At 41.0% G+C, this 26,396-nt stretch overlaps 5 protein-coding genes, 1 long non-coding RNA gene and 1 pseudogene across 7 annotated transcripts; 2 read left to right on the top strand and 5 right to left on the bottom strand.

The window, feature by feature from the left end:
• Positions 1-720: 720 nt before the first annotated feature.
• Positions 721-4,525, bottom strand: LOC145219525 (uncharacterized; annotated as a pseudogene).
• A 1,215-nt stretch (positions 4,526-5,740) lies between these two features.
• LOC145220132 (uncharacterized) lies at positions 5,741-7,822 on the top strand. The gene is made up of 2 exons (XR_013858003.1): positions 5,741-7,298; positions 7,372-7,822. It is a non-coding gene; the product is annotated as an uncharacterized LOC145220132 (long non-coding RNA).
• A 30-nt stretch (positions 7,823-7,852) lies between these two features.
• LOC145220099 (uncharacterized) lies at positions 7,853-11,722 on the bottom strand. Its single transcript, XM_080087391.1, has 3 exons — positions 9,003-11,722; positions 8,533-8,682; positions 7,853-8,455 (listed from the first exon to the last, which is right to left on the bottom strand). Exon 1 carries the CDS (start codon positions 11,720-11,722, stop codon positions 10,175-10,177), a length of 1,548 nt encoding a protein of 515 aa, XP_079943517.1. The 3' UTR covers positions 7,853-8,455; positions 8,533-8,682; positions 9,003-10,174.
• Positions 11,723-11,941: 219 nt separating this feature from the next.
• On the bottom strand, positions 11,942-12,484 carry LOC145220121 (uncharacterized). The gene is made up of 3 exons (XM_080087415.1): positions 12,405-12,484; positions 12,267-12,335; positions 11,942-12,197 (listed from the first exon to the last, which is right to left on the bottom strand). The coding sequence occupies exons 1-3, from the start codon at positions 12,482-12,484 to the stop codon at positions 11,942-11,944; spliced, it is 405 nt and encodes a 134-aa protein (XP_079943541.1).
• On the bottom strand, positions 12,450-14,849 carry LOC145220107 (uncharacterized). Of its 2 annotated transcripts, XM_080087401.1 has the most exons (10): positions 14,087-14,848; positions 13,917-14,015; positions 13,751-13,849; positions 13,613-13,693; positions 13,449-13,550; positions 13,247-13,386; positions 13,124-13,162; positions 12,941-13,045; positions 12,795-12,872; positions 12,450-12,513 (listed from the first exon to the last, which is right to left on the bottom strand). In XM_080087401.1, the coding sequence occupies exons 1-8, from the start codon at positions 14,206-14,208 to the stop codon at positions 13,008-13,010; spliced, it is 720 nt and encodes a 239-aa protein (XP_079943527.1). In that variant the 5' UTR covers positions 14,209-14,848; the 3' UTR covers positions 12,450-12,513; positions 12,795-12,872; positions 12,941-13,007. The 2 variants fall into 2 exon arrangements, with proteins under 2 accessions (XP_079943527.1, XP_079943526.1); XM_080087400.1 differs by having other exon boundaries at positions 12,941-13,162; positions 14,087-14,849.
• Positions 14,850-17,166: 2,317 nt separating this feature from the next.
• LOC145220104 (uncharacterized) lies at positions 17,167-21,985 on the bottom strand. The gene has a single exon (XM_080087396.1). It carries the CDS (start codon positions 19,216-19,218, stop codon positions 18,271-18,273), a length of 948 nt encoding a protein of 315 aa, XP_079943522.1. The 5' UTR covers positions 19,219-21,985; the 3' UTR covers positions 17,167-18,270.
• On the top strand, positions 19,605-21,398 carry LOC145219524 (general transcription factor II-I repeat domain-containing protein 2A-like). The gene has a single exon (XM_080086879.1). The coding sequence runs from the start codon at positions 19,605-19,607 to the stop codon at positions 21,396-21,398; it is 1,794 nt and encodes a 597-aa protein (XP_079943005.1).
• Positions 21,986-26,396: the final 4,411 nt, after the last annotated feature.

Here is a 26,396-nt window from a genome sequence, read left to right as displayed (position 1 = left end):
ATTTATTACACTTAATAATGATTTATTTCAACATTAACTGAATAATGTATTACCAGTACACATACACTAATACATATCACAGTCAATCTACGCATATTTATTGGTTATTACACACTGGAATACATGCGTCCTATTAATCTACAAATCATATCCGCAAAAATCGCTACACAAATGCCTGAAACAAAAATTATCGTCATTTTTCCACTCTCTCCCCATTGCCCGCAATGCATTTTTGGGGCTTCCTTTTCAGCCGCCGTTACGCTTCAATTTGCTTCAAAAATCACCCAACCGTTCAACGGAGTAGCGCAATCCAGTGTTTATAGAGATCAGTGGTTATATCATGTGCTTTACTTTTGTTGTTTCTGATTTCCAGTGATTTTTTAGATTGTTTATTATCTCCATTCTCCTTTTAATTTTTTTTGTTCGTGTAAATTGTAAGCTTAGTTGTTTATTTCTCCAAAATTTAACGCCTTTTTAATTTCTGTTTACTTTGCTTTTTCAGATTGTTTATTTGCTTTTTAGTTTCCGTCCATTTTTTTTCCACGTTTACATTAATTACTTCGTTTTTGGACATTTGTCGCCCGCCATCTTTTTGCCACTGTCACCTTCTTGTGTAAGGGGTGGCTGAAAGTATGACCACGTGGTCTTTCGCTGCCCCGCACGCATAACCTTTGTGTACAATCTATTTTCGTCGATTTAAGTGCAAATAAACTAAACTAACTAACTAACTTGCTCCAATTGTGTTTCTGTCACTGTATGTCCTAAATACCATAATTCAATTTTCATAACAGCCATACAAAATAGTTCCAACATGTTCCTGCAAATGGTATTGTAAACTGTTTTTTTACCATAACAGTCTGTTGTTATAGGCAATCCAATCCTAATATGGATGCGTCAAGTAAAAAAAAATACATAATCAACTATGCTCAAAAATGATGTGCTGAAATAAGTACCACATTCTTGTAGCCCATATTTTTCAGGGAAGTCATAAATATGGTTTGGTACACCATCAGGAAGCCTTGTTCCTTTTTGATGCCTGATTCTATGTGAGTTCCAATAATCAGCAAATATTTTCATTTCTTTCTCCAACAATGGAGAAAATATGAATGCAAGAATATCCCTACAAACACATAACTAATTAAGAAAAAAACACTAATTAAAGTTTACCTGTGTGTTTTGTTGCTTGGGTTATAATGACCTTCATCTTTTAAAAACATTAACGTATGTTTATAAAATTTCTCGAGTCTTTCATGCAACTCCTTCCATCACCTTTCAATCGAAGTGTTTTAAACATATAGGTTAGTTCAAAATTGGTTTAAAAATGATGTTCAAATAATCTACCTAATTTGCTGTAGATTTTCCATAAATTACTGAGTCTACTGGTTGTTCAAAATCCTGGTGAAAACTGTTAAGAAATGTGTGCATAGTTGTCATTACACCGGTCTCAGATCCCCTATCCAATCTTATTTTTGCAGCAATTGTACGGCACTGATAGAGATTTTCAAGATACCACTGACCAGCAAGTTTAGTTGTCTGTCCATAGCTATAACCACAATAATTTTCTGCTGGCAGTGTCTATACCCATAAACAGCGAGTGGAAAAGTGTTTCTTTGGTATCCCATTAGTTTGCAATGTCCATCTAAGAGAATGAACCCAATTTGGTTCTTTGCTGGTAAAGTGTCCGTGACAAGTTTGCGCTTTCCAACCTGGTGTAATTCAAGACCTTCCGGATCTAAGTCAGTAAGCACAGCATATACCAATTCCCTGGGAACTTTTAAATGATGTTGTTGTCCTATTTTCTGATGCATGGCACGATACCCCCAACATTTACCTGGGCCCTCAAGTTCTTTTCCTACTGCAGATTTAACATCTGATAATGCAACAACACTCTTGTCAGTGTAGGATATGTTGAAATACTTTAAGCGCCAACACAAGGTTCTTAAGCTCCAGGAATATTCAGAAAATTCTTTTTTAACAAAATCTAAAATTTCAGTCCTTTTCATTGACTGTTCCACATACAAGTTCAGTTTCTGGAACAGTTGTTCGTCGTCTTTCCAATCAGCCGTATATGTTTGTGGAGACAAAATGCTGAGTGCAAACTGCCAACGTCAAAAGCTCAAAACGTGTAATTGATCTTAGTTTTTATTGAATATATCTTTAAAAAACACTTGTTTTATAATTACGTAGGCGTACAGTTCCCAAATGCTGCAGGTTCTTATACACAAGTCACAAACATTTACTTCACTCAAACCTAACTGTTCACCTGCGAATACATTACTTAGCCGTGACCAAAATATAACGTCACATTTGGCACTGGCACTCATGGGCCATGGCGGAAAAACGCACTTTCATATTCACTCGCATTTTTTCGCAACTGGCACTTGGCACGCCTCGGCCACGGCGAAAAAACGTACGTTGTTTTCAATCTCGGTTTTATTTTGATTTGCGTTTTCATTTTGATTTATGTTTTCATTTTCATTTGTGTTTTCATTTTTTTTTTTATTTTTTTTTTTATTTTTTTTTGTATTTTTCGACAATCAGGCGACAGTCCGAGAACTGAAAATTGTCCTTTGTCGTGTCGTTATGCAATAAGACGAAACGCATTAATGGAAAACATGGTCATCAGTAATAAAACAAAGTAGTGGAAAGAAGCAAACAGAAGCAGTATAGTAAAAAAATGCAGTACACAAATCAAAATCGTTTACAAGCAGACAGGTAAACTTAAACAGCATCAAAAATCAAAAAATTATTGGCTTTGCTTAAACCAGGATGTCCGAACAAAACAAACTTCACCTCTCCACTATACTTCAAGCAAAACGCTTTTGTTATGTTTTCAAACAAATCAATCTCGAATTTGCGGGTGCAAAATTCAAACTTGCAATTGCCAAAACAATAAAAAACGCATTGGTCGGTTTTATGTTTGTTCCAGCAGTGGGATTTGAAAACAAAAGAACAAAAACTGTTTGACTTTTTTAGCATGTTTCTAAAAATATCTGTCCTATTTTTATTGGGAATATAATACCAATCGTCTGGCGGCAAAACGAATAAAGTTTTGCTCCGCTAATACACTTAGACTGAGTATTAGTGTCAACAAACTCTGGACTGTTACTATCACACTGCGATTCGTTCACACGATTGTGTTGCCAAACACGTTTTAAATATTTTGCTTTCGTTTGTATTTCTTTCTTTGACATTTTTTTTGTTGTAGATAAATTCGACAAGACTTTCCAAGTTTGAATAAGGGTTAACATCTGTAATACTCAAACTAGCTGCCACAACTTCTATTTCATATTTGGTTATTTCTTGTCGATTAGCCAAACCAATTAATCGAACATTTTGAACAGCACAAATCTTATTTGAAGCTGTACTCCTTAATGGTGTTGTTTGTGGCGATGGTGGTCTTGGCCTTGGTGGTGGTTGCGACGGTGTGGTCGGTTTCGATGGCGTTGAACGGCTTGTTGAGCTGCTTCTTGGTGGTGGTTGCGACGGTGTAGTAGGTGTCGATGGTGGTGACCGGCTTGTTGAGCTGCTTGGTGGTGGTGGTGGTTGCGACGGTGTCGATGGTGGTGAACAGCCTGTTGAGCTGCTCCTTAGTGGTGGTTGCGACGGTGTCGATGGTGGTGAATGGTTTGATGAGCTGCTACTGCCCGGTGATGACGTTGGTGTCGGGGGTTTTGTAATCTGTGGAGTTTTAGTTTTTATTCTTTTTTTTTAAAGCAACTTATTATAAATACTTACCCGGGGTTTTACAAACGATCTTACTAGCTGGGCATAGGTTTGGCGGACCTCCGTTGCCTTATTTCTGGGTATCTGATACCGGCAAATCAGACAACGCAGGAAACCGTCGGAAAATGATACTTGAATTTATTTCCTAACTAACTTCGGAAGTTTTGGTGGTGTAATCTATTCCTCAAGCTGCCGCAAATAAACGGTCAGTCCATCATCGGAGAGGTGAACTGTCGTACCACAGCTCGGTTGTTTGGTACAGCGAGGTCCAAATACGTGACTTTGCTTCTACTTGCAGCCTCACGAATTGCCAGGTTTACATGGGGAATAAAGCCACGCTCGCTGTGCCAGTGCTTTGGCAGAATTCCACAACAGTATACTAATATTTACAAGATTTAATAAAAAGCGAAAACAAAAACTCCATTCCAGTGTCCCAATGGCATGACAAAAACTGAAACACGTTACCGAACCTTGACCAATTGTGCTGCGATGAAGATCTATACTAGGGGTGGCCAGACCTGCTTCATGCTCGAGCCGCATATCACAAAACTTAGTTTGAAAAGAGCCGCAAGACAAAAAATCAAAAACGAATTTATTCACTCACAATGAAGTCTACGCTATCAAATAATGATTGTTGTGTGGTGAAGCTGTGTGTCTCCACCTGGGCTGCAAGGTGTTTGAAATTAGGCTGATATGATGGGAAAGTTTTTGTGTTAAGCTTCGTAATGACGTTTCAAGTTACTAGTTTTGTAATGATTGAGCGAAACTGGACAAATAAGTCACACAGGTTTACCTCCATTATTAATGAATGCAAACTCCTCCTCCCATTCTGTTTACAAAGTTATATTTTCCTGTTTATCTTTCTTTTTTTGCAGTTATTTCTTAACGTTTTTTTGGCTAAACTTTGCAGTTATTGAATGTGCAGCATTAAAGAGCCGCAATCAAAGGCTCAAAGAGACGCATGTCGCTCGAGAGCCGCAGTTTGGCCACCCCTGATCTATAACAGAGATTTTGTGTCCATGGAGGTTTAGAAGGCGTTTACTGGAGATGATGTTGATTAGCGATTTGGTTAAAGAAGCAGGTTATACAAGAAAAAACGACCAAGGTACAAAAATAATATGTTCATTTCACACTGACCTTTGCATGGGGGTACAACGATTTGGTGCAGTTGATCAGCCGAAGAATATACCCGGAAATCCTTCTGACCAACCAACGCCACTGGGTTCTAACTGCAAACGCTTCGCGTATCCAAGGCCAAATCCACAACGTCGACTTTTCGAATTGGGAGACGATTTTGCAACTCCGTGATTCCATGTTCAATGGTACCACCGGGGATGATAACAGCTGCAAAACGAAAAACAAAAAATTTTACCACGGAAGGACAAACTAGGTCCGGTGCGTTGTTGTCTGAAACGAACATTACGCAGCTCTTGTTTTTGGTTCAGGTACCAGCCACTTAACCTACATCCCGGAGACGACGAATGGATACTTCAATGTCGGTATCTGTCCACAAGACCATGTAGTGTTTCGTGCACCAAACTGTAAATCATAACAATAACAACCACTCTTATCGACCTGGTTTCACACCAGCGTTTTTTCGGATGTATGGTCTTCTGCGATCCGTTGTCAATGAGTCTAAAGTTAATCTAATATGTGCAGAATTAAGAAGCGATCAAAATACATTTATTACGTCAAGTACAAAAACATCCAGATTTCATAGTTTAGGGTTGCCATATTTTATGAAACACAATCTCTGACAAAATTTATCTCGGTTGCCTAAACCCGTTTTTTTCTCAAACTTCAAGTCTAAATGTGTTAACGCAAGTCTGAATGTGTACTTCAAAAAAACGAAAGTTGATTGCAGAATTTTGGCTTGTTATGCAAAATTGCACATAACAATGATTTAAATATGACATCACAGACAAGACAAAACAATGCAATTGTGGGCGAACAATTGCAATTTTGTTAGTTGTCATTCAATAAAGCCTTTTGTTTAGCAATGGAGACGATTGACTCTCACTTTCACTTTGATTACAACTTATCCAGTTGCACAAACTGACAGCACATAGGAATATAGAATTTCTTTCACCTTTTCGAGATCCCCGCAAAATGTCCTAAAGGACCGCGGACCCAAGTTTGAGAACTGATGCGTTAACCATTTTTGCGATCCAAACACTTCTATTCAAGTCACACGGACGGCGACACGAGAAAACGTGACTTAGGATCATCTGATCCTTGTCAATTACTTTCTGCGTAGGCTTCTGTTTAGTAAATGGGAGTCACAAGGACCTTTTTAAATTTGAAGAAAGATGCCACTTTAAAAATGTTTTTGTGTCTCGCGCATTCGACTTTTAGTTGTTACACTGTAAATCGGGATCCCACCCGGAGGGTGGAATTTGCTTGCCCCTAGGGTGGTCCACAATTGGATGGAATTTTCCATCCTACCATGGAGTTTCACAACCCTGAGGATGGAAAAATTTATGATGGTATTTTCCATCCTAAACGTTTTTCAAGTTTATTGGTGGGAATGCCCATCCATGCCTGACGAACCATGGTGTGTACCATGGTTACATAATACACACGACATATTAATGTCCCTTTACATTTATTAACGCTTGAAGATCATGCAGAAAAGAAACATGAAATATTAACGAACAAGTTATTTGGCTCAATCTTAAAGCGAATTAATAATTTTTGCACTGTTGGGTTTTGAATAGTTTCCGATATTTTGAGAACGAACGATAGAAGCTGCAGCGTGCACGTAAGGGCCTTCGGAAACCTCACATCGAATATCCAATATGACGTGATTAACACAATTAAAGCTTCGCCAAACGTTGGGCAATTGCATATCCAACGTTTTTGCACGTATACAGCAGGGTAGGCATGTTCAGTTGCCAAGATACATGGATAAGGCGTTGTTACATCGGAGTTCTCCTAAATCATCAGTTAAACAAATTTCATTGCACTGTTCATAACACTTTAAAGCCTGAATACGTTTTGTGACAGTCAAACAAATATTTTAAAAATTTTGGCAATTCCGTGCTATGGACTTTATTTTCCTTTGAAATGATTGGAAACGCATGCACCACAGGTGCCTTAATGGCCCATACATCTGTATAAGTCGAGGATAATGCAAAAGAAAATGAAGCTTTGGTTTTATCAAATCAGGAGCGAACTTGATAAACTTGGAATAAAATTCCTCAATTAAAATCTTTAATTTGTCAAGAACATCAGCATGGAGTGATGGCGCCAAAATGATCTCCATAATATTTGACATCAGAACATACAATCTCCAGGCCTCATCATATGTAGGGACAATATCTCCAATAACAAAAGGTAAAACTCTGAATAAACACAGGGTTTCACTTGCTGAAAGTGAAACTTTACCAGAGGACAAAACAACATTTCCTGGAAGAGGTCGGGGCTTATTTCTCTGTTTAGTTTTTCCAAACTTGGAACTTTTTTAACCTTTCGTTTATCAAGGCAATAGAACAGATTCCCTCAATGTGCAAATATCTAAATATGGACTGGAGGAACTTCGGAACAACTCCTTCTAAGCAATCATGCATAAGGTCAGGTGGAAAAGCAGTCACAGTTGAAATGCCTGGTAATACATTAAACACACAGTCTCTTGCAACCCCATAGGAAGCTGTAAGCGATCCATCTTGAGCCACTTCTTTAACATGCATACTATGAACAGCAGGAATCCGCAACACAAAATCTGCTTCTTTACACTTGTTTTTAATATCACTATGCATGCACATACAAAATCTGCATATACGTCCACTGCTAAAGCACATACGCAGGCCACCAAGTTGGTGTGCACCAAGGTTGTCAGCTGAGATGGTGGCAACTGATCCAAAAATGCGTTTATCTCCTGCCATTTTCAACTGCGTGCGGGCAGCATTGTGTGTTTTATCTGCTACATCGAGTGCGTGGATTTGCATTGAAACAAATCGTGCGTTGCTTTGACTCTGACCTGATGCGCAACGACCGCATTGTGCAAGATTTTGTTGCCGACTTGTGATTTCGTGTGCGTGTTTGTGCGTGTGTGTGGGTGTATGTACTTGCTTGCAAATAAAACGTGGTACCTCAACACTGACAAACTGTTTTTTGACACAAGTGCGACAGTTATAGCTTTGTTTTATTACGTTACGAATACCCCCGAAAATTTTTTTAAAAGAAAAACATCACAGAAAAAACACACAAAAAGAAAGAGTACTCGGTTTACAGAATCATTTTTTTGCCAAAAAATTTTTTAAGTAAATCAACAGTCGCTGTCGAAAGCCAGGTTGAGTGGGGCCAGCGTGGTTGCTTCCTCGTCGTGAAACAGGCGTTCCAGCATTTCGAGTTGCTGGCGCTCGCCTGAATCGACCAGGTTTCGAAAGCTGTTGTTGACTTCATAGCAAACCACGTTCTTGATGATCGGCTTGAAGTACTTCTCGGCGGCAAAAACCGTTCAGGTTTTAAAGTTGATCCACGCGCCATCGTTTTTCACCTCTTCTGACCCGCGTGGCGATCAGACATTGTTTGTCGCTATCGCAAGTCGCCCAGTACACGACCTGCACCCGGTTGTAGCCGTCTTCCGCCGGTGTGGGAAACACCAGGATGTGGAGAGTCTCTTCGAACAGGTGGGCGCAGAGAGCGCGGAGCTGTTGGGTCTCGAAAAAATCGCCTTTGCCAACTTTGAGGGTCAAGGTAGCGCAGCGCAAATGCGGTGTTGGAGCGACTGTGGAAAATAGAGCAAGCGTTATCATACAATTTATTTCCGCTGCCGGTATTAGTGCAAGGTATTTTTGTACTTACTTCCACGGGCGCGCTTTCCTCGAATCCCGGCGAAAATCGAACGAGCTCTCTTCGGGGCGTTGGTAATATCTGCGAGAATGGGTCGTTTGGTTGGTGTTTCCATGCTGCTTGCTTGTTTGCTTGCTGTTGCTTCTGCTGATGTTCAGTTGTCTGGAAATGAATCAGTGTGAATATTTACTCGACGTCGTTGCGCTTTTATCCGGCAAAATTGACCCGGGGCCGTGGCGGCGTACGAGGCGGGGTACTTAATGTCCCTCGACGACCGCGGGTAAGGTTGTAAAGTTTGGGTGTGAGTACTCAACTATCGCAGGCATGGCGCTTTTATTGGTACAGTGAATTTCGCTTTATGACCCTCGCTGCTGTAATAAACTAAGTTCGATAGGGGTGGATTGTAAAAAAAAAACAGGTTGTAATTTATCAACAACAGCAACAAACAAAGCGTGTTTCGCACACGCCCAACCGTAAATTACCTTTGATCTGGGTGTATGGGTGTGTGTGGATGTCGTCCGGGTTTTAGATGTCCAGTGGAGCAGTCGAAAAGCCGTCCGCCAGAACTTTGCGTTTTGGTTAAAAGTACGTCAAACCCTGACGGGTCTGCTCGTACGTAAAAACGCTTTGGTTCAGGCATCTGAATCCAACGTTTGTTCCACTGGAGCTGGTCGCCGAATTCAAAACATCCAGATAGCGCTGTAGGTCAAAGGGGTTCTGCGCGTTGTTCAGGCCCTTGCCCGCCTGTTTATCCGTCGACCCGTGGCAGTAATAGGTCTTTGACGTTAAGGCTACAATTGCCTGACCGGCCCATTCCAGTTTAAACAATCCCGGAGTCCTAAGGTGGTGCTTTTTGTTGGCTTTACAGCATGCCGCTGCATGGAATGTCTTTCCAGCGATCGACCGCTCGACAAAGTCGCTGCGATGGGCGTCGCAAGCCTCCGCTGGAAACCACGTGTGGTATGCCTAAAAAAACTCGCGACGAAGGTTTGGCCGACGTCACTCATCTGTTTGCCTGATATATCCCATAGTACAAACTGTCAGTGTCACATTGAGCCAATTGAAAGTCCCTTCGGTCGACATAACGATCGAGGCAATCGTAGTAAAACTCCAGAAGCCTCAACTTAGCCATTTGGTAGACGAGAAGCCCACACTGAATGGGCAAGTCATGGACTAAGCGACTTTTCCGGAGTTGTACCTCGAAAATGCCGTCGCCAACTTCGGTCTGTCTCTCAAACTCCGGTAATGCCACTGCAGCTTGGGCCTGTTGCTCGTCGAGATACTTGATCTTCCGGTGTTTTGCATTGTTAGTTAGTCCAGCCATTCGCCCGCCAGTCAACCGTACTTCACACGACTTCACGGTCGACAGAATCGGGTTTGCTAACCAGAACTGTAAAATATGATGTGCATTGCAGCGATCCTAAACAGTCCAGGTACATCGAGTTGCAGTCAAAGCCGACCACAGAACCGCAGACCTTGGCACTGTTGCCATATTTCATCGGACGAATGCAGGTTTTTCCAGCGTGCTGGTATCTTGAAAAAACTATGGAGGGACCACCAACAACGGCCTCACGCATCAACCGGTGAAGGTGTTGATGTCTCGGGCCGAACAGGGTAAGATTGACATCGTGACTGACAGTTTTCATCAAAAAATTTAAAGTGAGACCCGGTAGGGACAGACCATCCATAAAGCATCCACACCGCGGCTCTCGAAGAATTCAAAGTGTTTTTGGATCGCTTGAAGAAATGGGACAACGTCTAGGTTGTTGTACCATCGGAGAAAGTCGCGCAATGACGACATTCCCTCCTGGCTCCATACCTCCACGCAGCGTTGGTATTCTTCAAGCGCCAAAGCCTTCTTTGTCAACGAAGTGTAAAACGCGTCAATAGGCGGTAAAGCTGTTTCGTGGAGTCGGGACAGATCCGTCATGTATTTGTATGGAAGCCATCCCTTCTCGGCGTCACATCCGAAAGCGCGAAGAAAAGACGCATATGAATGGTTTGGGGCAAGATAGTTCCTCATATCCAGGAATTTAAACCTATGTGTCTGGATGCACATAAAGTTATTGTTCCGTTTCACCACAAAGGTGATGGTGACGGTTCGGGTGAGCTGGAGCAGGAACCATCGCTTCATCAAATTGATATCATATTTCCCACCGTTGAAGCTGATGACTGGCAAAATCGTAAGGTGCGTGACAAGACGCGAGCGGAGTTTTGCCAGAGGGTGGTTGTCAACTTCCTGGCACGGCTCGCGTTTACACGATTCAGCCAGTAGCCTGTCCAAATCGTCAAAAACGCCCTGAAAGCGTTCCATCATTGCTTCGCGTGAAGCCTCCTGAACTCGCACGAGATAGGAAAGCATGCGATCGACGAGTTTCGCAGCGTCCCCATCCGTGACGAAGCAATTGGCCTCCTGGAAGCCAGGAACGTTAGAACAAATGGAAACGCTCAAGGGAAGATGCTCGGCGTGCCAGGTGGTCTTTGACGCATTTGCAGGGAGATTCTCCGTTTTGAAGTACGCCTCGAGGTCGAATGCAGCCCGGAAAGGGAAAAAACGAAGGGATGTGGGCACTTCTATACCGGCCTCGTCAAGCGCATCCAACACTGACTTAGACGTGGAATACACCCCGCCAACATAGACGTTTTTCACCAGACCTTTGCAGGTGTTTTCGTGCTCACTGCACTTGGACAACTTTCCAAAGTGTTTCCTGCAGACCTTGCACACACATCCTGATGCAAGTATGTCCAAATTTTCTATATAACTGAAATGCTCCTTGAAAAGGTGTAAATTGAGGATGCGAGGTTCCTTGAATGCGCGGCGACGCACACTCCGCGACTTTAAAACGCAACCGTTCCGAGGAGCGTCGGCCGCCAAATGAAAAACATTGATGTTGAGCTTGAACAGCTCCTCAATGACTGGCAGATCCACCAGTTTCACACCGGGAAAAGTGTCGGGGTTAAAACCGCCATCGACCGCCAAGCAATATTGCTGACAGAAGCCTGCCGCATTCGCCTCCACCGTTTCTGGACTAGAGTCACGAAACAAGGCCAGGCAGCGGAAAAAGCACAGGTTGTCTTTAATCAGCCGCCCTCGGACAGTTCCTATGAAGCGCCAAGCCACGATTCCGCAACAAGTGGATCGGAAGCTGCTCAGCTTGCCCGATAAACGGCCCGTCCACATAATAACAAAAAAAGGTAACATTCGTGATCGCTTCCACGACCCACGACGAATCCTCGCGCTGAAGCCTAAGCCACTCCAAGCAATCTCGCTCAGCAACCTGCTCGAGAAAAGGCCTGGAGCTCGTCGAGGGAGCGAATTAACACCGTGTCGTCGAACAAATGGAAATTGTTGTCTGACGTGTGGAAGTATCGCGTTTCGCCCGTGACCAAACCCGAAACCTGCGTTGATGCAGAAGGCCCGTTAGCGCACAGCCATGATGTCCTGCGCGACAGTGCTGGTGCGCCAGTCCAACGGCAATCGATAGTTGAACGCACCACTAATTGGACCTAGATCCCGGTGCGATCGTATCGCGTCCCAACGCTCCGCGATGATGCCACTAGCGGGGCGCAGAGCTGTTTCCGTGACTATAACGTGTTGGCGACTGCCAGGCAGTGGACGCGGTTCCCGCATCTTTTCAGACCGGTCTACGGCGCCGCCCTGCTGAATTGGTCGAGATCTGAGGTGTAAAAACCGTTTTACTATAAAAAAAAAAGAAAATCACACAAAAAGGTCAATGCAAACTTACCGTCTAGAATCGGCAGAAGGTTGAGGATCGAGGCTTGGAGTAGCGTCGCAGACGTGCCCCTCCGAACTCCTAAAACATTGGTTTAATAGCATCAAAGTCGTCAAGAAATAGGACACTTTTTGCTTTCAGGGTACTTACCAACGGCCGCAGATACAACACAAGCCTGGTTTTGCGTTTTCCACAGTGCGAATATCGGAATTGTCGTTGGGGGGTTGCATCGCAGACGTGACCCTCCGATGGTAAACTCCTAAACAAGTCGGTTAATAGCATCAAAGTCGCCAGGAAATATGACCAACAACCGCAGATATCGCACAGGATCGGTTCTGCGTTTTCCAATGCACGAACATCAGACTCGTTTAGGTGTTCTTCATGTCCATTTTCGGACACGCGTTCTAACCTAGGAAAAGAAGCGTCCAGTGTTTTTTTATAATGCCCGAAAAGGCAATGGTAACCGCGGTGTGACGAAAAAAAACGAGTAACAATTTATATTTAAAAAACACAAAACGGTTACTGCAAAAAGACACTTACGGTCTGGAATTTGCAGTAGGCTGAATATTCATGTCTGATGGGATGACATTGCACACGTGAGCCGACAACGGTAAACGCCTGTAACAGTCGGACAATATTATCAAAGTCACAAAGTAATCCGACACGTCGGCTGTTATGTTACTTACCAAAAACCGCAGGCGGCGCACAAGACTGCCTTGTTTCTTTCCCACCTAAGAATATCCGATTCGCTAGCTACATCACTTTGAACGAGCTGGGAAAAGGTTTCCTGCCTAGAAAAAAGAAAAGAAATATTTTCAGTAAGGTGTGCCTCGACTCTATGTCGACTGCTAAAAATTCTGAAAGCATACCCTTGGCTCGATGGATTTTCACCGTCTTCCGCTGGCGCTCTGTAACATAAAAACGTCGGTAATTTTTATTTTACTTTAAGCAGTTATTATGGGTGTCAAAAACTTAAATATCGTCCCACGTGCCAGAAGTGTTATTAACAGCTTCTTGAATCAGGAAACTCTGCTCACTGGGACTGGGCGAGGTTGGCCGAGTGTTGATGAGAGGAGGCTCTTCTTCTTCGAACCAACCTTCCGCTATTTCATTGTCGGCATAGTCGCTCGCACTGCAATATAGGAACCGAATAAGCACAATTGCTCAGAAAACGGTTACCCGTTGTTGACTTACCAATGAGCAAGTTCGAGGTCGTCATCGGGTACCTTGTCACCCTCACCAGGGCTACAGCTGTCGTATGACGCCGCGACCATGTTTGGCGGAATTTCGATGTCGCTGAAAAACAACTACAATTGCAAAAATAAAATCACCAAAGGCGATTAGAACAGGGCAACTACCTTTGGTCCGATGTAGTGTCGATCTCCGATTCTACACCCGCCGATCGTGCCGTCTCCATTTTTTCCGACTGCCTGCTTGTACTGCATATAAAAAGCAATGTTTGAATTTCCGTCGCTTTTTGGCGATTACCTAACTACCTTGCGGAAGCACCGTCCTCAAACAACGGAACGCCACGAGCCTCACCCCACTCCCCAGAGCATTTGGCAAGGTGCCGTGTGTAGCTTCGCACCTTGGTCCTGGAATAACAGGCGATAATTTCAAATTCAAGGGTAAACTTCAAACTAAAGGCGAAGGAAAACTTACACAATTCCACAACGGGGACATCGAGCGTCTGCTGACTTGTTGGGGTTTTTGCGACACGCTGTTTTTACATGACGACGCAGGGTCGCCTTTGTCGAGAGTCTGCAACAGATGAAAAAGACGTATTAGTTTTAAAAATACAATGCAAGAACTCTTAAAAAAATACCACTCACCGCTTATCGCAATAGGAACACTTGATAATCGACGAACAAGAAGCTTCATGAGCACGCATATTAGCTTCTGTCCAGAAGAGAGCCGGACATTTGCCGCATTGATAACTACGCATGGGATTCATAGTTTTTTTTTCAGAGTTGAAAACACAAGACAAACTAATAGTCAACTATACGATGTATAGATAACACAGCTTGCAATGTAAGTAAGTAATTTTTCAGATTCTACAGGGCGAGTTTTATACCCGGTCAGTTCGCCCCCGGGGGTTGCCGCATCTACAACGCAGTTTTCTTTTATTTACACACACTAACACGCCTAGTTTTTTAATTTCGCCGCCTTTAAAGGGATTACGCTAACAAACAACAGATCGCGTAACGCCCCAACAATAAAACTTGCAACTGTCGCGCACGCCGATTATTATCGACGAGACACACCGACTGAGACGTAATTACATTTTTACGATGTCAAATCAGGGTTGGACGATCGAGAAAATTGCTGCATAGACTTCAAACAACTTACAGACGCAGTCAAAACAGGTTTAACAATATGTCTTTGCTGCATTTTGTAGTATTCACCAGTTTCGATTTTTTCGCGTGAGTTTCAGTGCGAAATCTCAATTATAACACCCTTTGATAACGACGAAGTTTATCTATTTTTTATTTTAAACTTAGAAATGACGTTTCACCAAAACAGTTGTTAATAGTGTGCTCAGCGCCGGTTTCAGGGTAAAAGCAGTACAGCGCAGAAAAGTTCTTGTTTTACCGCTGTTTTTAAATACTTCCTTTCTTAGCAAAATAACAAAGTTTATTTGATTTTTTTGTTTCTTTTTCACTTGTGAATAGCATTTTAGCACGGAAGTTTGAAAATGTTTTCCTACTAATATAAAAAAGCGCCTTTCTTTGGAGAATAACAAAGTTTATTTGTTTCTTGGTAAATAGCATTTTAGCGCAGCAGTTGTTTGAAAAGTTTTCCTAGTATTATCAGTGACCCCCCCTTTCTTTGTAGAATAACAAAGTTTAATGATTTTTTTTCTTTTTTAAGTTGTGAATAGCAATTCCGCGCAGCCGTTGTTGGAAACAAAATTTCATAAGTTGTTTATTTTATTTCACAAAATGACAGTCGGAAAAACAACATATCAATAAATAAAAGCATCAATACATCAGCATGGTAACAAATAGACAAAGAAACAAAATAACCTTCTCAACGTAGATATTCAAAGGCTTTCAGCTGTGAGAAATTCCTATAGCTTCCAACCACCAACGTCCGAAAACGTGCGAGCCGTCCGAAGCCGTCCGAAGTCGTCCGCCGTCCGAAGCCGTCCGAAGCCGTCCGAAGTCGTCCGAAAATGCAAGCCAGACAGCGCCGAACAGACCCCGAACGAATACCTGAAATAAGTCAGACAAAAACCGCCGCCGGCTCTAGCCCTCTCTTCACTCGACTTTTAAGTTGTGAATAGCATTTCCACGCAGCCGTTGTTGGAAACAAAATTTCATTAATAGTTGCTTATTTTATTTCGCAAAATGACAGTTACCTTCTTAACAAAATAACCTTCTCAGCATAGCCGAAAATGCAAGGTAGACAGCGCCGAACAGACCCCGAACAAATACCTGAAATAAGCCAGACAAAAACCGCCGCCGGCTCTAGCCCTCATCTCTCTCTCTCTCTCTCGACCGGTCGCGATCTCACAGAACAATGATAAAATAGGTGGCGGGACCAAAATAGGTAGCGGGTGCCACTCGGGGGTGGCGGGACCAAAATAGGTGGAGGGAGCCCCGGGACGAACCAATACTACTCTTGTTTAAGCGTACTGTAGGGTTCTGTTAATGAAGCGGTTGCTTCAGTTAAAGCATTTCTGTAATTGGCTGATTGCGTTGGGGTTAAGTTAGAAACAAACAATTGAAATTTAGTTGCTTCATCTCCGATTTGATTAGATTCATAAAATTTGTCCAAAAACGCGAAATATTCCTTTATGTCATGTTGGTTAGGCCAAATGGGCGGAATTTTCATTAATGAGATGCGTAATTTGTCATTTTCACTTCGATTTGCAACGGCATTATCGCTTTGCGACGTTTGTTTAGAGGATTCGCCGTTATTTGGGGTAGTCATGGTTGTCTCAGGCGGGGTCTGTAACGCGACAGTACGTTGTTTGGGCTTTTCTTTATCTTTAGGTTTCGTTTTACTGCGCGTACTTTGACTAACAGCCGATTTAATTACTTCGTGTAAACTGGGAGGATTCCCACAAGTTGCTTGGCGAATTGTTTTAGACAGTTTGGCCGTAAATGATCATACACATTCAACAAAATACATGCAAGCCGTAATAAAATAACAGCCAAGAATATAAGTTCAAATTCTGCTCACCTTTCGTGGGGCAGCTGAAATCATGAACTATAGACAGATCTATAGATTTCTTCAATCCTAGTAGTCTCCTCAGTTTCTGCAGTTTCTTCGGTTGCTGCAATCTCCTCAGGTTCCACAGTGTCGTCGGGTTCAAAGATTATTGTCTGGATGGTAAAAATGTGTACACCTCCTCCTCTCTCAGCTGGGATTTCACTTGCGTGATAGACGAGAAGTAAATCAACAGTTTCAGAGCGAATGGTGAGATCTTGTGTCCAAACTTTGGGCAGCACCAAAGTTTGTGGGTAGAAAGGTGTAGTAAATGGCCTTCGTAACCTGCTTAGCAACACCGTGTTTATGTTGGTAAACTTGCGTATAGCGTATAGATCGTGATAAAGATCAGCCTCGTCTGGATCTCTGATGATTAGTTGATTGAAGCTATACGTTGTAGTGATGTAACTTCTGTTGGTATTGAATGAACTTATTTGCACGGCAATGTCTCTAGGCAAAACACCTTCGACGAACTCTTCTCTAGGAGGGAGTTCGAAATAGTCTACTGAATCAAAGAATCTAGCCCACCAGTCTCTGTATACGTTTCTGTAGAAAACCAGCGGACGGCGCGGTGGCACGCCAAGCGGTATTAAGTGTGGTAGGTAAAGACTACCTGTACTTTCGTCCTCACTTTCAGACTGTACCTCGTCAATCAATGTCATGAGTCTCGACAAACAAGGGTTTTGTACCTCAAATTTGTTTATTCTTATTCACATAGAATGTCTTATTCAAATAGAATGCTTATTCAAATAGAATGTTTGGGAAACAAAACAAGTCGTTAGAAATTAATAGTAATAACGTTTACATATAAATTAAAGTTTAACTAGCAACCAACACATTATTTCAATGCAAGTAATTAAACAGTAAGCCAAAGAGTTAACTGCGGTAGGACTAAAACTGCTATGAGCCATTATATCAGCGGTACGTTTTATAAATTCATAGCACGTGACATTAACTGTACAACTATGCCTTTGCCGTTGGCGCTTGCACATTTTCTCACACACAAAACAGCGCCAAATTTACCGCACAATACAAAACATACGATTAAAGCGGGTAAATACCAGATAGCAAGGTCGATCAACCTCCTGATTTAACTGTAACAGGGAATATTTGCACTATTGCAAGGTTTGCACAAATTATGACGTAGTCGCTACACACATCACGTTGAAATGTTATTTGCGAAATTTCACGCTTATAATATTGCAAAGTCGTTTGATTCATTGAAACCAACCTCATCTTGGTGCAAACGACATGAATCTACATCTGTTTCATAGTTGTGAAAGCAAGAATGTGATTATTAACTAAAGATCTACAAACCAAAACATTTGTTAAGGAAATTTTCTTTTTCAAAAACTAAGAAATAATATGTGGAAGCAACTTTTGTGACAAAGTTTGTAGTTGTAGCGACGAAATCACGTCGAGATTTTGGTTTGCCCTGGATCCCTGGATCATCGAGACAAGCTGTTTGCGTTTTTCCTTAAACCAGCATTTACGATTTAGTGGCTCAATGTTCTGATAAATCTGATCTTCGTTTTGTCTACAGACAGTTTAGACATTTTTAGTGGCTGGATAAAAAGTTGATAATATCACCCAAGCAAGTCTGTGACAGTATAGCGGATTGTTTTGATAAGTCAGATGCGTGTTTGTGTTTTAATCCAAGTTTGTGTGACGACATAAGGGATACTTTTGCCAAAACAAATCTGTTTGTTCGGTTTAAAGGGGGGAAGTTGTGCGTTTTTAATTTTTTTTAGTGTGTGTAAACATGTGTATTTTCATGTAATAACCTCGGGCTAATCGTTTTTCACAAACAAAACATCAATGAGACTTTTCTTTGGTGTCTCAACATGTGTCTTTTCAAATCTTCTCTTATATTAAATCTTTTGTCACACACATCACATCGATGAGGTTTCTCATCGGTATGTATTAACATGTGTCTTTTCAAAGAACCACGGAGGGCAAATCTTTTGTCACAAACATCACATCGATGATGTTTCTCACCGGAGTGTGTAACCAGGTGTGTTTTCAAATAATCGCCTCGGGTGAATCTTTTTTCACAAAGATGACATTTGTGGGCTCTTTCATTGATGTGTGTCAGCATGTGTGTTTTCAAAGTTCCACTACGGGCAAATTTTTTCTCACAAACATAACATATATGTTTTTTTTCATTGGTGTGTGTCAGCATATGTATTTTCATAGTTCCAATTAGAGCAAATGTTTTCCCACAAATATGACATTGAAGGGGTTTTTCTTTGGTGTGAATAAACATGTGTCTTTTCAATCCTCCTCTTAGACTAAACAAATTGTCACAAACATCGCATCTGTAAGGTTTCTCTTTGGTGTGTGTCAGCATGTGAGTCTTCAAAGTTCCCCCTCGAGAAAATCGTTTTTCACAAACGTCACATCGATGTGGTTTCTCATTGGTGTGTGTAACAAGGTGTGTTTTCAAATAATCACTTAGGGTGAATCTTTTCTTACAAACAAGACATTCGTGGGCTTTTTCACTTAGGTGTGTCAACATGTGCCTTTTCAAAGTTCCACGTCTAGAAAATCGTTTTTCACAAACATGACATTCATGGGCTTTTTCATTGGTGTGCGTCAACACGTGCCTTTCTGCAGTTTCACTTTCAGAAACTTTCTTATTATTATGGGTTGACTTGCGTGTTATTGAAAGAAGTTCATTTCTGCTAGTTTGTAGACCAGGGGTGTGCAACCCGCGGCCCGCGGGCCACAATCCGGCCCGCCAAGCCATTTAGTGTGGCCCGCAACAACATTCTAAATTCAGAGCAAGTAAAAATGCACATTTTAGCAAAAAATCCTGGCTAGTTTTCGGTAAATCTCCTAAGTTGCTATACGTAACAAGAATAAGCTAAACCAGCGCATTGAACTTAATTCACCCAGACCTTTAGTCTTCTATTCGCATTAGGTGCTTGTTGCGTATCTAAACCGAATGTGACGTAATATTCCTCTTTGTGTAGTAAACAATTACTTTGTTGTGAAAGGCAGTGTTGGGACGAAACTTACTTGCACCTCACATTTTAAAGTTGACTTGGCAAGCTTATTGCGGAATGTTTTCTTAAGTTATATATCTGCGACAGCAGACTGAAAGGGTATTTTAGGAGTGTCAGGGCTTGCGAAATGTTAACAGCTAGGAAACGAAAAATTGATGGCGAAGGAAGGTTATTCAACAGCGAATGGTGCACAAAATATCTTGTTGAGCCACTTAACGAAGGTGTTGTCTGTCTCGTCTGCCAAAATACAATTGCTGTCATGAAAGAGTATAATATTAAACGACATTATTTGAGTAAGCACTCCTCCCAGTATGATGGGATGGTTGGTCAGGTACGAGTGGACAAAATAGAACATTTGAAAAATTCTTTGAAAAAACAACAACATGTTTTCACCACTTACAAGAAAGACACAGAACTGGTGACAAAACTCAGTTTTAAGATTTGTGAAAGTATGGCCGAAAAAGGAAAGCCTTTCAGTGACGGAGAATTTATTAAACATTGTTTGACAATATTCGCAGAATATGCATGTCCAGAGAAAACCCAGTTGGTAAAACAAACTAGCCTTTCGCGCTTTACTGTCTCGCGCAGAACAAATTGTCTTTCAAATGATATTAAAGAGACTTTAAAAGAGAGACTAAAATCATGTGAAGCTTTCAGTCTGGCTTTAGATGAGAGCACTGACATTAGTGACACAGCCCAACTCGTCATTTTCATCAGAGCTGTTACTGCTGACTTTGATATTGTCGAAGAATTTTTAGATATGGGAAGTCTATATTCGACAACCACAGGACAGGATATCTGTGAACAGGTGCTTAAGGTAGTGAAAAAGTTCGAACTGGATCCTGCTAACTTGTGTGGTATTACAACAGATGGTGCTCCTTCCATGAAAGGTAAAACAAATGGATTCACCACAAAATTTCTCAATGCAGTTGAAGCACAGGACGTAGTTGTGAGCCACTGCATTATTCACCAAGAGAACTTGTGTACCAAAGTTCTTGATTTTGTAGACGTCATGAAAAGTGTTGTCCTGTGTGTAAATTACGTTCGAGCACGAGGTTTAAACCATCGGCAATTTAAAGCTTTTCTGCATGACATGGACAGTGAGTATGCTGATGTTGTGTACTTCTCTGCAATACGTTGGCTTAGTAGAGCTGCCACTCTAAAGAGGTTCTGGAATCTACGAGAGGAGATTAAGTTTTTCATGGAAAGCAAACATCAGAATGTGGCGTTTTTGAGTGATGACAACTGGTTGAATGATTTAGCCTTCCTCACAGATATAACACAGCATCTCTCTGACCTGAACTTGAAATTACAAGGAAAAAGTCAGCTTGTGAATAAGCTGTTTGAGCATATCAGTGCTTTTGAGAATAAATTAAAACTTTTCCAATTTCAGTTGAGTAGAGCTACGTTGATCCATTTCACGTGTCTTGCAACCAGGAAACGAGAATTTCCTGATCTGGATTGCGCTAACTATGTAGCAAGTGTACAGAAGCTGCATGATGAGTTTGGAAACAGATTTCCAGATTTTAGACAAAATGAAATGAAACTGAAATTGTTTGCTCAACCTTTTGATTTCCTAGTGGAAGACAGTCCTGACGATTACCAAATGGAACTCGTTGAACTGCAGGCTGACATGGACACAAAGAGAAAATATTCTGAAAAAAGTTTGGTAGACTTTTACAAACTATACATGTGTGAAAAGTTTCCCAATTTGTCCCGACATGCAAGACGAATGACTTCCCTTTTTGGTAGCACCTATTGCTGTGAGCAATTTTTCTCTAAAATGAAGCTCACCAAAACAAGATGTAGAAGTCAGCTGACTGATGAAAATTTAGTTAGTCAGTTAAGGGTAGCTACCACTTCTGTCAAAGCCCGCATTGACAAGCTGTGTAAGGACTCTCAACTTCAAGTGTCCCACTAAAATTGTGTGTCATAAGAATATTCAAATTTATTGTGTATCGTACTTACACGATTGCAAGCCCTATACAACAATGTTAGATACTGTTGTATAATAAAACTTCGTTTTTTTGCTACAGAGTGCACCTATTTGTCAACAGCTGTTATAGTCACACAAATAGCTCTACGCGATGGAGTGTTTGTTGACGTGTAAAAGCCAACATGAAAGAAAATTAAAACGCAAAATAAAACAAAGCGCAGGCGTGGGGAAATAATATCGACATAATATTACAATGCAAGCCGCACCAATAGTGGGGTAAAAAACGTGTAAATACGGTATAGGAAAAAAGAGTGGCCCGCGCTTGATGTCCGAAATTGTTTATATGGCCCACCGACGAAAAAGGTTGCACACCCCTGTTGTAGACGAACAAAAGGTCTTTTCACCTCGCGAGGATGACTGATTGGAGTCTGAATCCCAGGAATTCATTTCTCTTCACGTTGGGTGATCAAGATTACTTTCAATGTTACTGGAACGGCGTTACGTTGCACATTATATACTAAACATTTTACCTTGACTCTATTAAAAAGCAAAAACAAAACGTCAAGTAGAAAAAAAATGTTCCGAGACACAGTAGTTGTTAATAAATTCAAAGACTATATTTTGCTAACCGTTGCTTTCATACCACTTAAACCCACTTACAATAGAATTTTTAACTTAAGTATGTAAGGATGAACAAGAGAATGTCAACCTAACAAACCTGTAATTTTCTACGTCGGTGAAACTTAAGATAATCGTCGCAATTAGTTTAAGTGATCTTTATCTTGCAAAAATATTAGCCCGAACCCAAATCGTTTTCGAAAAGCCCTAAAGTGTGATTGAGAGGTGTAGATCAAGAAAGGCCAAGGCATCAAACACAATAGACAATTGGTCTTGGATGGCGTTTTAAGGCTGTTTGCTAGTTAAATGAATGCAAAATCTGTTAATGACATATCATCGCAAAATTATGCACTTTTGGGTTAACCATAAAATTACAACAGATGTACAGTGAGTTAAAACTAATGTGAACGCAAAAATGTATAAAGATTAAAGCAAAACTTTTTGCTTGCACGTTCAAATCTTTGTACGGCTGCGCCTTTTGTACGCTCTTTTATCGCAGGAAGCAATTTACCAGTCCATCAGAGCACAAAAGGGACATGCTAAATGCCGCATAGCGTATCTGCATAAAAAGGACATTGAACGTTTTATAATGTGGGGGTATTTGTTATGAACGTTTATCCCACAAAAACGACAGCGGATAAACCAGATCTTCGTCTAATCCAGCGGTTCCCAATCTTTTTCATATTATTTGCAAAACGGCCCCTTCGCCATTATTTCGAGGGCTCGCGGTCCTTAAGCCTAGATGTGTATTTCACACAAACGAAAGTTAATTGCAGGATTTCAGCTAGTTATGCAAAATTGCGCATAACAATCATTCAAAGACAGCATGTGACATCACAAACTGGACAAAAACATTACGATTGTGCGCGAACAATTGCATTTTTTAATAGTTGTCGTTTAATAAAGGCAATTGTTTAGCAATGAAGACAGTCGATTCTCAATTCTACTTTGATTTAAACTTTTTTAGTGGCACAAACTGACGCCAAAAAAGATTATAGAATTACTTTAACCGCTTCGCGGTCCCCCCAAAATTGCCTCACGGACCCCTAGTTAACAAGGATCTTGTTTTTGTTAGGCTTAAAAGTTAAGCTACTTGTTTTTCAATAAAATTGCATAAATAAGCCCTTTCACACATGCGATGTTAAAACTGAAATTAAACTATAACATCAAACCATAGATCAAAATACTTGATTAGACAAAATAATTAGTGCTAAAACAAAATTTTAAGCAAACTTAAGCTTTTATTGAAAAGCGAAGCAGTGCAGGAACGACCTAAAATAAACTTATAAGCCTCGTTTGTGTAAAAAAACTAATAATTTTCCGGTCGTAGTACAAGTACGTTGCTTGCTTAACAGTTAAGTCTATCTAATGACAGACCACGAGCCCAACATAACAGACCACTGGTAGAATATTTAGGTTGTGTTTTCTTAACAAAGAATGCAAACAAAGCGCCACAACAAAAATGATTAATATACGCACCAACTTTACATCGCTGTTGTGCTAATATGACCAGTTGCTGCGCATAGAATATTTTAGCTGTGTACTAGAATACCTCCGATTTTTGTACGTTTTGATATATATCTTTCAAAATTAAAGTAAGCAAGCAGGGACAAGTCAAATGCTGCATAGTTTTTCTGCTCCAAACAAAAATACTTTTTAACCAGTCTAGTCAGTCGGTACAACAAACGTCTTACTTTCCCTGATTATTCTCTAAAAAAGCCTTGGTGGCAGTACTGCACAAAACTTCCTTTCCCGCCGAAAGAAATGAGTCAATACGTTTCTACTAAAACTCAGCACTCGTAATAGAACTACACAACTACAAATGTTTGGAACTCCTACTGTGCGCACCGACCCGTATAATTGACCGTTCTTAAAGTGACGTCAGTGCGTAGTTGTCGTCACGGTTAAGTAGCGTGAACAACGTATGCTCACATACAGCGCTGAAAGGCTTGGTCAAATATTTCGCGTGTTAGTCAAGTCTTACATCTGGTTTTTAAGATATTTTATATATCGCAACAAGGCATTAATCCCAAAATGACAACCGATTTACGTCATAAGACCTTGTTTATTAATAGGAAGTCACTGACATCCAAAAAATTAAAATGTGTTGATCCGTAGAGGAAGTTTCGGGCCTTGCAGGGCCTTTATTCAAAAACATCATTTTGAAGGTAATTGGACTTCGGAAGCAATCTTATGCTGTGTAGGGGAACATTTTGTATGTGGTGTAGTCGACACAAATATTTATACACCGCTGCAGTAGTTACGATGTGGTTTATACGTTTCCTTAAGTCGCTGCTATTTCTTTTATTTGAGTGAATTGCAATATTCTAAGTAATCCTTATTTGGGATTTCAGTCGATTTCCAGGTGCATTGTTTGAGGGTCAAGCTAGTCCTGTCAAAAGTCTTGCCTTGCTTGTGTGACAGGCTCGCACGTATAACGTGAACTTTATTTTGAAATAACATTTTGCAAACAGATAAGGGGCGTGCAACATTTTTCGTAGTTGGGCCGTATAACCAATTTCGGACCTCAAGCGAGGACCATATAACTTTTTTTACACGTGCACAATAATGTTTTTTCTTAATTAGTGTTGGTGCGGGCCACACCAAATAGCTTGTAGGGCCAGACTGTGGCAGACTTACTACAGCGATATGAATGCACACAGCATTTCACAAAATATTGAAAACGAACAACAATGGGAAATATTCACCGACCACTGGTGCATAACAGCTAAAGAAAAGACGTGAGCGGTGAAGGCTCGCCACTTTTAAGACAAGTCAACCGGTTATTCGGCTCTTGTCTAAACAATCGGGCGTTGACTAGGCTCGTGACTGTAAGATGCGATATGCTTTGCAAACTTTAATTGGGTGGCATTTTTCCATCTGTGTAAGTTACTAATATATATTTATAAGCAGTAATTAAACACCTTATAATACCACGTTATGGAGCGAATGAACCAATTCAATCTCACAATATGGCTTCCAATAACACTGTTTAGGTGGAAATTAGTTTATTATGTCACAGAAGCTGTGCGAAGACTCGCCTGCTGTTCTCGGCTTACCTGAATGAATGATGTAGCAGATGATTGTTTTATTCTTAGCAATCTACTAACAGCAATAGAATAGAATGTATAATTTGAAAGGCACTTAATTCCACTAAAATTTTAGAAGATTTAAAAATCACTTTCAAAAGCATGAACAAGTCATATTGAAATGCTTGTGACTCCACACACTTTCAGTAACTGTACAACAACATAAGGGGCGACGAAAAGGATGATCACGCTTCATAAATACGAAAGGCATCTTTTGTTTATTGTAACGCCAATAAAGGAAGCGATACGAAAAAAACTCAATGCGATAATAAAACAAACACAAAAAACGAAATCATCAGACCGATGAATTTCGGGCACGTCACGCCTAACAACGCGGTGCCGTTACCCCTCGGGGTTGGTCAAACTTCATAAATACTAAAGGACCCTAGACCAGGGATGTCCAACATGTGGCACGCTTGAATATGACAGTCCCCAGACAAAAAATCGCAAGCCTAAACTAAGGTTTGCTACGCAGACAATCATTGGTCTAGAAATCACCACAGTTGCATCAAACGACCTCCAAATCCGGCTTGCATCTTAGTATCTGAAGAGGGAGTATTAACCAAAGGTAACTAAACTTTTTTCACGATAGGCAGGATAATTTCAAAAATGTTCCTCGAGGGCCCAATAGCACATGTTTAAACTTTTCGCACATTGCTTGGGATCTTTTTTAAGCAGTTAGATTCGAAAGAAACATTTATAGTTTTAGGCATAAAATAATCCGATAGCTTTTTGGCCGATAGAGTTTGTATTTGCCAATATCCAATCCCCAGAAGAGCAACGGTAAGTTTAAAATGAGTAGGTAGAATTTTTTAAGTTATTACACACAAAAATGGCGTGTACGAATTCGACACCCCTGCTTCAGACCAACGAGCTATTAGCCAAACGCTTGGCCGTATCTGCTCGACAGTGGAAAATATAAAATGAAATCGTCAGAGCAATTCATTGCCCAAAAAATAGTCGATCCTTTATTGATATTTCCCCAACCTCATGCTCGAGTTTTCTAAACTTAATATGCCTGACTCTCACAGCGAATTGTTTCGCTTGGTTATTTCATTTCTCCTTTGTTAGTGACGAGGACGCATTGATATATTCATCCGCGAGAGAGCGTGTGCTTTGAACGCCACGCTTTTGTGAGCTGCATTAGTTTTTAGGTTTGCACGGTGGCGGCTTGTTCCGAAAATTTTTGGGGGTGCTGCTCCAAGATTCTCAAGCCTTTATAGAAAATATAAATTGGCAATATATAGAAACACCTTCTATTTTGTGTAAAAACAAG

Source organism: Phallusia mammillata, chromosome 3 (genome assembly GCF_965637545.1).
Source record: "Phallusia mammillata chromosome 3, kaPhaMamm4.hap1.1, whole genome shotgun sequence".
In the NCBI taxonomy this organism is placed as follows: Eukaryota; Metazoa; Chordata; class Ascidiacea; order Phlebobranchia; family Ascidiidae; genus Phallusia; species Phallusia mammillata.
This window is presented reverse-complemented; position numbering and strand designations above follow the sequence as displayed.

Bases quoted from the DNA above. Each gene is read 5' to 3' on its own strand.
- LOC145220121 (XM_080087415.1), bottom strand. From the start codon at position 12,484: ATGCAACCCCCCAACGACAATTCCGATATTCGCACTGTGGAAAACGCA. The intron at 12,336-12,404 runs GTAAGTACCCTG...CCAATGTTTTAG, and splicing joins TGTTGTATCTGCGGCCGTTG to GAGTTCGGAGGGGCACGTCT. The intron at 12,198-12,266 runs GTAAGTTTGCAT...TTTACACCTCAG, and splicing joins CCTTCTGCCGATTCTAGACG to ATCTCGACCAATTCAGCAGG.
- LOC145220107 (XM_080087400.1), bottom strand. From the start codon at position 14,208: ATGAATCCCATGCGTAGTTATCAATGCGGCAAATGTCCGGCTCTCTTC. The intron at 13,850-13,916 runs GTAAGTTTTCCT...CTGTTATTCCAG, and splicing joins TGTCCCCGTTGTGGAATTGT to GACCAAGGTGCGAAGCTACA. The intron at 13,163-13,246 runs GCACGTGGGACG...TTTATGTTACAG, and splicing joins AGCTGTTAATAACACTTCTG to AGCGCCAGCGGAAGACGGTG.
- LOC145220104 (XM_080087396.1), bottom strand. From the start codon at position 19,218: ATGGCTTGGCGGGCCGGATTGTGGCCCGCGGGCCGCGGGTTGCACACC.
- LOC145219524 (XM_080086879.1), top strand. From the start codon at position 19,605: ATGTTAACAGCTAGGAAACGAAAAATTGATGGCGAAGGAAGGTTATTC.
- LOC145220099 (XM_080087391.1), bottom strand. From the start codon at position 11,722: ATGTTACCTTTTTTTGTTATTATGTGGACGGGCCGTTTATCGGGCAAG.